We start from the raw sequence: 12,562 nt of genomic DNA on the forward strand, positions 1-12,562 counted from the left end.
CTCAAGCCAGGCAGCTGAAGGATTGGTTATATTGCTAGTTTTATGACGCTTGAGTATACTGCTAGCTTTTCTTTTCTCTGCGTAGCAATACTTTACAGTCCGTTCGGAATTTCTTAGCTCTTGACCCATAGGCCCTGAATCTCCTCCTATCTTATTAGAAGGCAATTTTCCGATGGGTGTTTTTAAAGTATCGCACTGCATATTAAGTATTTTATTGTTTTTAAGCTCACTCTAAAGCGTAGAGCACAGATATTAAGTTTAATTTGAATCGTGTTTCTTAGCTGATCCGAATTTCTTAAGCAGTTTCCCGTTTGAAATGTCCTCGCAAACTGAAAAGCGCAATAAAAACCAGAAATAGAGCTGAGCATAAAGTTGTACAGACGCATTTTTATTTTATAAACTTGCTGACTGCACAGTTCATATTTCATATTATGTGACGCCGACGCAAAGCCAAAGTAAACAAGTGTTCTACACATGCGTACATAAATGAACAAATATATACAAAATATAAATTACCATTTTCTTCTTTATTTATTATTAAAGCAAAGCTTGCATAATATACATAAATATAACACAGCTTTATTTGCAGAATTAAATTTTGAAAAACGATAAGAAATATCCATTGAAAAGTAACGAGTCGTTTATTTAACTTCGAAAGCTTATCGATATCGAGAAGTTGCCAACGAGTAAGCATCGATAGAAATTGTGTATAACCTGCATCGATTAATTGCAACCGTACCGATGTGCTCGTACTGGCTATGATTTCAATATCTCGTTCATTTGGTTTTTGTCTTCACCCCATAAAGTTGATACAACTACAAGTAAGTTGTTTTTTGTTCGATAAAGTTTAATTGTGTGCCAACATATTTGTTAATAATTATAAATAACTATAACTTTGTAGCTTAACTCAAGCTATTGAATATGTATAAAACATAAAATAATGTAGAAAGCTAATAAATTGTTTAATTTGAAGTACGCATTACCACGTGTTTCAAAATGGCGGCGGTGAAAACACATTTCTAGAATTAAAAATATTTTAAAGTGCTTAAATGATGATCATTACAATTACCTTTTGCGGTTTCCACCAGAAAGCGTTAATTCGCTTAAAGATGGCCTTAGGTGTCTGATTTAAGCACTAAAAATTAAAATCGATATTGTGCTCTTCGTCCTTAACCTGAAACATATTAAAGATTTTTATTTTGATACAATTGCAGAATGGCGGACGCAGCTCCAGCCCGTAGTGGATTCCGAGGTGGATTTGGCTCTCGTGGTGGTCGTGGTGGACGTGGTCGTGGCCGTGGACGTGGCGCACGCGGCCGTGGTGGCAAGGAAGACAACAAGGAATGGGTTCCAGTGACCAAGCTTGGTCGTCTGGTGCGCGAGGGCAAGATCAAGTCTTTGGAGGAGATCTACCTGTACTCGCTCCCCATTAAAGAGTTCGAGATCATTGATTTCTTCCTGGGCTCCTCTCTGCGCGACGAGGTCCTCAAGATCATGCCCGTCCAGAAGCAGACGCGTGCTGGTCAGCGCACCCGTTTCAAGGCCTTTGTTGCCATTGGTGACAACAACGGCCACATTGGTCTGGGTGTTAAGTGCAGCAAGGAAGTTGCCACCGCTATCCGCGGTGCCATCATTCTGGCTAAGCTTTCTGTTGTTCCCGTACGCCGTGGCTACTGGGGCAACAAAATCGGCAAGCCCCATACAGTACCCTGCAAGGTTACCGGCAAGTGCGGCTCTGTTTCAGTGCGTCTGATCCCAGCACCCCGTGGTACCGGCATTGTGTCGGCTCCTGTGCCCAAGAAGCTGTTAACCATGGCTGGTATTGAGGATTGCTACACCTCCGCTCGTGGCTCCACTGGCACCTTGGGTAACTTCGCCAAGGCTACCTATGCTGCCATTGCCAAGACATACGCCTACCTGACTCCAGATTTGTGGAAGGAAATGCCTCTGGGCTCCACTCCCTATCAGGCATATTCCGACTTCTTGTCAAAGCCAACGGCACGCTTGCACGCCGATGCCTAAGATCATTGCGAACCAGAGTTTTTGAATAAACGAAAACACTCACAATTGAACTATTTTTTATATTTTTCATGGGTTGGTTATGAATTCGTCTATGGAAACAGGCATGGCGTTTGAATATGGCTAGTGAACATTAAAGTACTCCATATATAAGTTTATATCCCAAAAATATTGAATATTAACTAGCAAAAAATGTATATGAAATTTTGTTTAGGGCTTAACATATATTTTTTAAGTCAGTACAGTAGTATCGTACAATATAATCTTAGTTTACACTACGCCTTTACGCCGTACGCCTCTGGCATACGTTCAATGGCATACTTGTGCGCTGCGACATACATGATAGGTACCCCTGGTATCTTGCGAATGCGATTTTTTAAGTCCTTATCATTTGTGGCCACAATATAGCATTTGTGCTGACGGACCCGCTCCACTAGACAGTCGTCGGCGTAGGTGCCTTTGTGTAGGCAGGGTAAACGCTCAAAGCGGGGATCTGATATAATACGCAGGGCTAGTTTGTATTTGTTACCCAGCTTTTCCAACTCAGCGCGTACGCAGTCGGATATGTAGGGTATACACTTGGCGTACAGACAATCCATCATGCACTGAACTATATCCAGTTTGTTCTTAATGCTAAAATTTATGAAATTTGTGTCGAGCACGATATGATAGGGTGGTCCCAACTGTGTGTTGTACTGGAAAAAGAGGGCCGAACTCTGTTGGGTGGCTTCATGTACTTTAATCTCATAAGGATCGGCTTCTTTCTTGCGTTTTTGACGCACTTGTTCTTTGATGCGGGAATCGGTAGGTTTCATCAAACGCTTTAGCTGTGCATTTCGCTGTTTTTGTATCTTTTTTGTCTTCTTTTGCTTACCCTAAGTGTTTGAAGTAAAAACATGTCCTTTAAATTATAATTTATGAAACCCGCCGTTATATTTACCATTATAAGTTTGACGTATCTAAATAAAACGTAAACAATTCTTAACTCCACTGCAGTGCGATTGCACGTGCTTATGTATTGTTTTCCCAACACTCAGCTGTAATCGAAGAATTGCAACTCTGAAGCAGTATTGCATTAATAAATATCGATAGGCAATTATATGCAATACTGTTAATAATTTTTCTTCGCTAGGCCACGTGCAGCCGGCGGCCATTTGCATTGAACACTTTGTGAGAGATGGTGAGTCTTAAGGAATTTAATAAAAGCAAAATATAGCGAATGTACTGCCTCAAATGATGAAACTGATGACGAGACTGAAGGGACATTTTCTCGACTTTATATTGTATTATTCAATATAATATCGTATAATATTTGTTCATTTAAAGATGAATCGGCAATCTGATGGCACAATTCAATTAATAAATGTTGGATTTTATTTTATTTAATGTGGATTTTATTTATAAACTAAAGCAAGCTGAATTTCTTTGTTGCAGGGTTGAAAACAGAATTTGCCTAAATGTGGATTGAATATACATATTGAAAAGGTATGCATTACTTGATATTTTTTACAAAATGTAACCATGATGAACTTATTCATAGACCTGTACTGAGTAAAACTCATGTGGAACACGATATAAACTGATATTAAACATATTGACCTATGCTTACTTAAATTTAGGCTTTTAAATAATTAATTTTAATGTAATTTTCAGGCACGATGTCTTGAAAGAAAATAAGTCTGCGGAAAGAAGATGGCGACATGCTGCTAACTTCTAAAAAAAAAAAGGAAGTGAAAATGCCGTAGCGCATATGGTAAGCATGCGATAAAATGTGGATTCTTATATGAAAATGATGATAATGACCACAGACCTGTTCTGAGTTAGTCATGTAGATTTGTATTTAGTAAACTGATAAATGTAAAATACTTTGAAGATATTTTAATAGTAATGTACTTAATATATAAATTGAACTTTTTTACTTGCAGATTGGATGGCCAAAGTGAGGTTATGATGAATACAACGGGCATTATTTGGCTTAAGGTAAAGTAAATATTTTTTGTTCCTCTAGACCCACGTGTTTTATATTTAAAACATGGATCTACATGAAAATTGCTGAAATGATGATTATTTCAATTACCTTTTGCGGTTTCCACCAGAAAGCACTCGCTTAAAGATGGCCTTAGGTGTCTGATTCAAGCACTTTTTATTAATAATGTATTATACTAATGTACAAATTAAATTTCTAATTAAAATTTTTATACTTTATTTGCAGAAAGACGCCACAGACTTGAAAAAGGATTGCATCATGTATTGATAATACAAATAAATACTAATCTCAATAAAATGATTTAACAATTATAAAACTGCATTTTTCTGAATATATAATAAATTTCTGCAGTAGAGATTTCGAAATGTATGGCATTTCTATGGGATACTTATGTATTATATGTAGTCTTAAGTGTGTATGTATTGAGTATCATGTATACGGGTGGTCAGTCGGCGCTTAGCGATATATATATTTCTCTCGACGTGTAGAAATTATGTAAATGAAGAAAACCCTTTATATAATTTAAATTGGGAGCCATTTGAAAAGATTATTGTGAGCGTCATATTAGAGTTCACCCTGTAGAGGAATAGCGCACACGAGTCACCCTGTGCCATGAGACTCGCTGGTTTAGTTAAACCGCTGCGGCTGTTGCGCGTAAATATAAACAAACGCCTGATTTCTGCACAGTATTATGCAACTGAAGCTGGACAAGAGGAATATGCTTTTAATAGCAAAGAGTATTTAGATTTTAAGAAACAATTGAGACAGCAGAACGTTTACACCAAAGATGGACACACGTGCCTACAAGTGGAATGCCGGCTATGCGAACGTTTGCCGGCTGCAGCAACAACAACAGCGTCTCGTACACAGGCTCCATTGGCTTACATAAATAAGAGAACGGGTATGCTGGAAGTTAAATAATTATGCGATTTGCAATGTTGTTTTAATATGCCTATTTTTAAGGCGCCTTTATTTGCCCAAACTGTGATGTGAAAGTTTCGTTGGCGCATGCATTGGCGGCTTATCAGACAGTAGCTCCGGCCGGCTTTCAGCGCCTGCCCGTAAGGTCGCTGGAATATGTAACACGTTATCCGAATCTGATAAGTGTAACAGCTGAGGCTTGTGAAGCGCTAGGCCTGAAGGGCTTAAAGGAGGCACAGCTGAATGCCATTGGAGCGCTGTATGAGCCCGAGCAAAACCTACTGCATTTCAAGCTACGCAATGCATCGCATAAAGTAGTTGGTGAAAAGGTTCTTCATCTTGGGGATCGCAGCGAGCAAACATTTCAGTGCAGCTCAAGTTCTGGCCTGCTAATACACGGCATTGGAAACAAGAGTAAAGCTGTGCTTGTGAGCAATCTCTTGGACTTTATTGTGCTGGCCACGCAAAACATTGAGACACGTGCGTACTGTTGATTTGATAATCAACATAATAGTTAATAGAGCTTAATACTTTTCAGACTGTATAATCTGCTTGCCGTATGCGCTGCAGCAGCTACCGCAGGAGTGCTTGCCTGGGCTGGAGCGTTTCAAGGAGGTGGTCTTCTGGATGCACTATGATGCCACACATAGTTGGGATGCGGCACGCGCATTTGCCCACAAAATGGATGAGAAACGCTGTCTGTTGATACGTCCCACTGAAACGGAACCAGCGCCACATGTGGCTCTGAAGCGCCGCCTCAATGTTCGCCACATATTGGCCAAGGCGACACCAGTGCGTCACAAGGCGATTACCACATTCCACGCCTTGCGCAACGACATTCTAAGTGAGCTGCAGAATATTGAGAAGGTAAATGGTGTCAAATGGAAACGCTTTCCGGTGCTCAACAAGTTACTCAAGGGACATCGCAAGGGCGAGCTGACCATACTTACTGGGCCAACGGGCAGCGGCAAGACAACCTTCACCAGCGAATATTCTCTGGATCTGGCCATGCAGGGCGTGAGCACGCTCTGGGGTTCATTCGAGATACGCAACACGCGTCTGGCTGCCACATTGTTACGCCAATTTGTGGGTTATCCGTTGGATGATAAGCTACAAGAGTTTGAGCACTGGGCTACAGAGTTTGAGCGTTTGCCGCTCTTCTTCATGACCTTTCACGGCCAGCAGCCACTCAAGCCTGTGCTGGAGGCGATTGAGCACGCTCAGTACGTGCACGACATTTCCCACGTAATCATAGATAATTTACAGTTTATGATGGGCGTATCATCGTATCGCGGCGACAAGTTTTGGGAACAGGATTCAATTATAGCAGCGTTTCGTGGCTTTGCCACCAAGCATAACGTGCATGTCACGCTGGTGATGCATCCTCGCAAAGAACGGCAGGAGGATGAGCTGACAACGAGCTCGGTCTTCGGCACAGCAAAGGCCACACAGGAGGCTGATAATGTTCTAATCATACAGGACAAGCGACTGACCGCAGTGCGCGGCAAAAAGTATCTACAAGTTGCCAAAAACCGCTATAGCGGCGATCTGGGCATAATGCCAATGGAATTCGACAAGGATGCGCTCAGCTACTCCAGTTCGGCGCAGAGCGCTAAGCGGCGAAGAGAACGAGAAAAGACATCACCAACTGAAAGTTGACCTCAGTTACAAATGCACTTAAATTACTTATCTATTTTATTTAATACTATAGGCTATGCTAAAATGTTGAAATATTTGTTAATGCATATTATTTACACAAAATGTATCTGTAAAAAAGAAATTGTCTTCACGTCGCACTCTGCTTGTAGTTCTTCGTATTTAGAATTTTCTTGCCGCACATTGCACAAATTGCCTTTTTATAGGAACAGGCCTGACAATAGTGTGCGCCTATTTGATGCACCTTCTGTCTACATATGCTGCAAGCAGAATATTATTTGTACAAGTTTATAAGGAAGAATGCTGTTTTTCAAACTTACCGACAAGGAGCTAAAGTATTGCCAAGAGGATTAAAGCGCTCCTTGGAAGAGGATAGTGCTTTGTTTTCATTGATTTTGCGTCCACCGGCAGCTGCATTGCTAGTTCGCCAGGGATTTGGCGCCGAGACCTTTGACAATTTTGACTCACACTTATCGCAAACCATTTAAACGACGTTTAATATTTCGAGAAGTCGCTATATAATTGTGTCTTTTTTGAGTCAATGTTTTGTTTGTGGGCTTAGGGATGAACATTTACAGCCATATATAATCGATGACGTTTATTTGGAACTATTCTAACGAAAACGTGAACCACTCACTTTATGTTATCGATATCGATATCACATGTGAAATGAAGTAAACAAAACATGACTACAGCAAATAACCAACAATTGCGGTAATTTCTATACTTTTGTTGCATTTAAATGCATTAAAATACTTTTTTCTTACAGAGAACAACTAATAGCAGCAGTGGTTAAAAAACGAGCAGCACTCGCCAGAGCTCATCAAGTAGTTGTAACCCTTCTTGAGAAACAAATTGATGAACAGGCTTTTCTTACTATGGTAAATATTTATGAAAATGAAATTGGCTATATCTATATACAATTCACTTTGTCTCAGCTATCACAGATTGGACCGGATAACTATGCGGATGTTGTCGAAGAACGACATATCAATAAACTTTGTGGATATCCACTATGCGACCGTGCTGTCGAAAAGTAAGCCTAAATAAAATTTATTAATTTATATACTAACTTGTTATCTATGTTTCAGAGTTCCTACTAAACAATATCAAATCTGCGCTGTCCGTAATAAGGTGTACGATATAACTGAACGTAAAAAGTTTTGCTCCGGCTACTGTTTTAAGGCGTCTGAATACATCAAATCGCAGGTGCCAACTTCGCCGCTTTGGCTGCGCGACACGGAAACAAAACCAAATTTCAAACTTTTGCCGCGAGAAAACTTGATAAGCAAATAATAGAGACTGTGATAATATTTCCAATGCTATGTGTAATAGTATTTATTAAACATCTAAGGATCACTAGACGCATTTATATTCATTACAATTTCAATTTCATAATTTGGGATTTGAAGCGTTCAGACAATTTTTTTGTAATTATAATATAATAATTGTATTGTATTACAAATGAGTGCATTGGGATGAAAAGTTCGTTTTTTAAAATTTAAATCATAATAACATTCTCGCGCTCCAAAGTTAAATCAGCTTCACGTTTCGCGTCCTCCTCCGACCATTCCCCACACTTCTCCAGCACATCCGTGTCGCGTGGTGGTTCCGTCTGTTGAATTAATAGTAATAATTAAGTCTGTTCATACTCTTTAATCGTCATAGTTTACTTTACCTCGTTGTTGCCAGCCGCCAATTTGGTAAACATATTTGCATACAACTTCTTCTCTTTGTCCTTGTTTTGCTTTATCTTTTGCTTGCAGATAACAATGTGATTGGCAGCCGCCTTGTTGCCAGGCTCCAATTGTATCACCTGCAAATTGTAGGTAGTTAATGTCGTTTCTCCTATTCAAATATATATTTTACGCTTACTCTCTGAAAATCTTCCAATGCATCTTTCAGTTCATTTATAACCAGATTGCATTGTCCACGCCGATATAGAGCCTTCACATTGTTCACATCCAACTCCAGCACAGCATTACACTACAGAAATTGAAATGTTAATAGAGACTAGTCTTCTATACATTTAGTCATTCGGTGCGCACCTCTGTCTTGGCCTCGAAGTGATCGTTGGACTTCTGATGGCAAAGTGCGATGTTGCTGTGTACGGCCACTTTGAGTGCCTTGACCTCATCGCTGGTATTGTCCTTGATGCTAGGCAAAAGATTCTTGCATTTATTGTACATTTTAATGGCCAACTCAAAGTTATCTTTTTTGAAATAGTTGGTGCCCTTTTCCTTGTAGACCTTAGCCTCAGCCACGCGTTCGCTGTCACTCAACTTCCATTCCTTCAGACCTTTGCCGCAATCAATTAATTTCACGATATACTCAATAGTTGCGTTTGGTGGTATCTTAAAAGCTTCATTGCCCTTGGCGCCAAATGCATATTTTGATTGGATTTTGATTCTGTTAAGAATTTGATAACATAGATGAGTATTAGCAATTCGTTTCATCTAAGTTTATACTAGAAACATTTAAGCATATTATTACCATGGCAAAAAATTAAATTTTTAGTTGTGTCTATTAAATTCTATATCATTTGATGGGTATAGGTATAGATAGGGCTGAGGTATTTTATAGACAGTAGATAGATAGTTGTTTCATTTGTTTCAACTAACAGCTTCGTAAGCTATGTGAGAGAGCCTATACTAATATGGTTCATAGTTTATTTATACACACTTTGATGTTTCGCCAATATTCATTTTCTCCATAGCAAGTTCAAGCCCTTCGACTATGCCAATGGCGCTGCCCTCGCCATAATCAAATTCTACATTACGTTCCTCGAAAACACGACCATCGAAGCTTCCAGAAATGTGAGCTGAAATGTTCAAATCAAATGTGCAAATGTTCTAACCACAATACTGTGATAGCAGTGACCAACCCTTGACAAATGCACCGTCGCTTGGTGTTCGCTTCTTATCGCTTTGTTCCAGAATTGTTAGCTCGATACTGCCGTCTTGATTTGGACTGAGATCTTTACCTTTCCAGCCCAACATTTCCAACTTTAAGCAAACAAATCATATATATGTTGTGATAAAATTGATTTCGTTACTCCTCAAGTACCTCAAATATAAGTGTCGCATCTGGTGGAATACTTGGCGGGCTGCCAGCAGCGCCGTAAGCGTAGTTTGGAGCACATGTTAATATACAGCGTTCACCGAGCTTCATAGTGGCTGCACACATGTCAAAGCCTTTGATGCCTTTGATACAACATATATGTCAACGCAAGAAAAGAGGTTTTTAATTGAGCCTTGTTCTTACCTTTGCCCAATTCCAATTCGAATGGCTCATTGCGACCAACGCTCGAATCGAACTCGGTGCCGTCAACAAGTCTGCCGGTATAGTGAAGTGAAACCGTGCAGCCGTTGCTTGGTGTCTCGTTTCCGCTGCCCTCCTTAATAATTTCCTTGAGTACACCTCCATCGCCAGATAGGTCGAGTTTTTTGGTTTCTTCCGACATCTTTTAAGTTATAGTTTTGACTCTCTGAACAATACTAACCTGATCTGTGCTTATAAATTTCTCGCAAAATATCGAATTTTTGATCTATCGATGACACAGCTATTATTTTCTTATCGGGATATTTCGATATTAATTGGCCGATAGTTCCAATGATTACATCTCACATCACTGATAAAAGTTCACTTGTATCGGCTAATCGAAATTTGGTTCAATAACGGTTATACAAAAACAGTAGTTTCAAATTTGATTTTGTAAAGTTTTACATTTATTCGTTTGACTAAAATAAAACGACTATGTAAAAATTTTGAAATTTGTTAGGATTCTAAAATTGTGATCAACTGCAATCGTTTGATAATTTATACATATATCAATAGAAAGTATTTGCTTTCCATCTAAATTCTAGAATAGATAAGAATTATTGCTACAACGTATAAATAAACATATTTATTTTTTTCCCTAATTTTTGGACTGCAGATATTTGAATTTACATAAGCTTTACAGACCCTCGTCTCAAGTGTTATCGGCTATTCGATATACTCAGCTTGGCACTGTTAACTCGAAATCTTTTATATGCTTAAAATTCAATTTAGTTGGAGACATGAACAACTTTTCTATATCGATTCTTATCAGCAATACAAGATTATAATTGTATTCTATTTATTTGGGATCTCAAATGTTTATTAATAGTCTATGTAATTATCCCGCTGAACGCTCCTCGTAAGCTCCGATACAAACCGAATGACGTATGTAGTTCTCTAGCAGCTCCCACACGTGTAGTTCAATGCTCGATCGGTATCATCGTCAGTTGAAAATTGTAGCCCGCGCGAAGCGAAGCACGTAGGGAGAGCGCGACTTTCAACCGCTGAGCGGTGCACTCATTTTATTTAATTTAATTGACGCCTGTTGCTTTTGTTGTGTTTGTTGTGCTATTTGGTGGAGTGTTTCACTTCTGTACCGCGTTTATTGTAAATAAATTATAATTAACAAAATAAATATGCCAAATGCTAAAATAGTGCCAAGATTACAGAAAACAAAAAACCTTGTATAAGCAAAGTGAATGACAAAACAAAAACACGTTCGACAACAAAATGCGTAAAATAACAAAAATAATATATAAATGTCGCACACATACACTAGCACATATATAATAGGTAAACCATGTTGATAACGTCTTTGGATCATTGAAATTAAATTATAAACATTCCCAACAAAAATTTGAAATTGAACGAATAGAAACTATTATTTGGGACTCTGTGTGCACCTGCGTGCGTGCGTTTGGTCGTGCGTGCATAAACATTAAAAATTTATATTCGATATTTGCAAATTGGGCTTGTTTTGGTTGCTTTTGTTGTTGTTGTTACTGCTGCTGCTCTTGCTTAGCGGGTTTTACTGTTCGCTCGTCGACAGTCTTGTTCTCCGCTTGGCCTTTTATCGGTTCGCGCTCGCGTATTTAATTTGTGCACAGTTTCAATATTTATTGTCGGCGTGTTCCCTTTATAATTGCAAAAATAAAAACCTAAATAAACAAGACTCAGCGCTTCTCTTGCTGAATCGAAAGATAATAATGAGACATAAACGTGCATTTTATACATATGTATTTAAATTAAGCACACACAAGATGTTAGCAAATAATCGTTAACGTTGATAGCATAGTGTGCCAGAGTAATGTTGCACAGTGTTTTTTCTTCATTCACCGTCGAAAAGCTTAGCTCCGTTCCGTGGCTCAACAGCCGAAAAGCAAGCGAAAGTCTCAACGAGGCATTCGCAGCTCGTCATTATATTAACAAGTGTGCCGTTGTCAGACAGTGTGACGAACCCTATGAAAAGTGTGCATAAATATCGTTCAATTCAAAATGTGCCCAAAGTTAAAAGTATCTAAATAAGAAGCAATTAATTATCTAAATTTTTTGAATATATTATATATATATATATATATATATATATATATATATATATATATATATATCAATAATACGTCATATAAATATATATATATATATACTACATATATCTATTATATATATATACAAATAATGTACATTAAATATTTTTTAATCTTAAAAAGCAATGACGTATTATTGATTTACATATCAATACATTTTTACTTGATACCATTTATTTGAAGTATTACAAATGTTCAATCACATAATCAATTTAGTTCTGTTATAGTCCTACATTCATATATGTATGTATGTACATTGAACCACTGTTAACTATTAAAGCTTTGGAAGCAGCTTGATATTTGCTGGCGTGGACATCGCGCGCAATGAATATAAACAGTTACACAAACGAAAGTTTTCAAAGGGGGATGGCGATAAAACGGAATTGAAAATAGCAACAACAACAGTAGCTACAATATCAAGAGACGCGACTGAAAACAAAGAAGTAAAGGCTAAAGTTGCTCACGCTATGATGGTAGTTGTTGTTGTGGCTGTTGCTTGATGAGCCAAAGACAGAGACACTAGGCATATACCAGACACGGCTCCAAATCGAACAAAGACACAGTTGATGTCGCA

At 38.5% G+C, this 12,562-nt stretch overlaps 6 protein-coding genes, 1 long non-coding RNA gene and 1 other non-coding gene across 8 annotated transcripts; 5 read left to right on the forward strand and 3 right to left on the reverse strand.

The window, feature by feature from the left end:
* Positions 1-722: 722 nt before the first annotated feature.
* On the forward strand, positions 723-2,072 carry LOC111603580 (40S ribosomal protein S2). The gene is made up of 2 exons (XM_023321237.2): positions 723-821; positions 1,215-2,072. The coding sequence occupies exon 2, from the start codon at positions 1,216-1,218 to the stop codon at positions 2,020-2,022; it is 807 nt and encodes a 268-aa protein (XP_023177005.1). The 5' UTR covers positions 723-821; position 1,215; the 3' UTR covers positions 2,023-2,072.
* A 140-nt stretch (positions 2,073-2,212) lies between these two features.
* On the reverse strand, positions 2,213-3,056 carry LOC111603590 (rRNA-processing protein FCF1 homolog). Its single transcript, XM_023321249.2, has 2 exons — positions 2,960-3,056; positions 2,213-2,894 (listed from the first exon to the last, which is right to left on the reverse strand). Exons 1-2 carry the CDS (start codon positions 2,960-2,962, stop codon positions 2,295-2,297), a joined length of 603 nt encoding a protein of 200 aa, XP_023177017.1. The 5' UTR covers positions 2,963-3,056; the 3' UTR covers positions 2,213-2,294.
* A 99-nt stretch (positions 3,057-3,155) lies between these two features.
* LOC111603867 lies at positions 3,156-4,322 on the forward strand. The gene is made up of 5 exons (XR_002751708.1): positions 3,156-3,199; positions 3,454-3,504; positions 3,673-3,772; positions 3,945-3,999; positions 4,232-4,322. It is a non-coding gene; the product is annotated as an uncharacterized LOC111603867 (long non-coding RNA).
* On the forward strand, positions 3,248-3,364 carry LOC111603973. Its single transcript, XR_002751714.1, has one exon. It is a non-coding gene; the product is annotated as a small nucleolar RNA Z5 (small nucleolar RNA).
* A 189-nt stretch (positions 4,323-4,511) lies between the features above and the next one.
* LOC111603598 (twinkle protein, mitochondrial) lies at positions 4,512-6,664 on the forward strand. The gene is made up of 3 exons (XM_023321261.2): positions 4,512-4,907; positions 4,970-5,407; positions 5,466-6,664. The coding sequence occupies exons 1-3, from the start codon at positions 4,619-4,621 to the stop codon at positions 6,584-6,586; spliced, it is 1,848 nt and encodes a 615-aa protein (XP_023177029.1). The 5' UTR covers positions 4,512-4,618; the 3' UTR covers positions 6,587-6,664.
* A 2-nt stretch (positions 6,665-6,666) lies between these two features.
* LOC111603615 (cysteine-rich PDZ-binding protein) lies at positions 6,667-7,082 on the reverse strand. The gene is made up of 2 exons (XM_023321286.2): positions 6,904-7,082; positions 6,667-6,843 (listed from the first exon to the last, which is right to left on the reverse strand). Exons 1-2 carry the CDS (start codon positions 7,065-7,067, stop codon positions 6,714-6,716), a joined length of 294 nt encoding a protein of 97 aa, XP_023177054.1. The 5' UTR covers positions 7,068-7,082; the 3' UTR covers positions 6,667-6,713.
* A 133-nt stretch (positions 7,083-7,215) lies between these two features.
* On the forward strand, positions 7,216-7,950 carry LOC111603606 (putative RNA polymerase II subunit B1 CTD phosphatase RPAP2 homolog). The gene is made up of 4 exons (XM_023321274.2): positions 7,216-7,297; positions 7,353-7,464; positions 7,522-7,619; positions 7,675-7,950. The coding sequence occupies exons 1-4, from the start codon at positions 7,269-7,271 to the stop codon at positions 7,877-7,879; spliced, it is 444 nt and encodes a 147-aa protein (XP_023177042.1). The 5' UTR covers positions 7,216-7,268; the 3' UTR covers positions 7,880-7,950.
* Positions 7,951-7,996: 46 nt separating this feature from the next.
* Positions 7,997-10,191, reverse strand: LOC111603641 (FK506-binding protein 59). The gene is made up of 8 exons (XM_023321323.2): positions 9,848-10,191; positions 9,650-9,786; positions 9,468-9,588; positions 9,266-9,404; positions 8,632-8,992; positions 8,459-8,569; positions 8,262-8,399; positions 7,997-8,198 (listed from the first exon to the last, which is right to left on the reverse strand). The coding sequence occupies exons 1-8, from the start codon at positions 10,044-10,046 to the stop codon at positions 8,085-8,087; spliced, it is 1,320 nt and encodes a 439-aa protein (XP_023177091.1). The 5' UTR covers positions 10,047-10,191; the 3' UTR covers positions 7,997-8,084.
* Positions 10,192-12,562: the final 2,371 nt, after the last annotated feature.

Source organism: Drosophila hydei, unplaced genomic scaffold (genome assembly GCF_003285905.1).
Source record: "Drosophila hydei strain 15085-1641.00,03,60 unplaced genomic scaffold, DhydRS2 tig00008114-arrow-pilon, whole genome shotgun sequence".
Classification (NCBI taxonomy): domain Eukaryota; kingdom Metazoa; phylum Arthropoda; class Insecta; order Diptera; family Drosophilidae; genus Drosophila; species Drosophila hydei.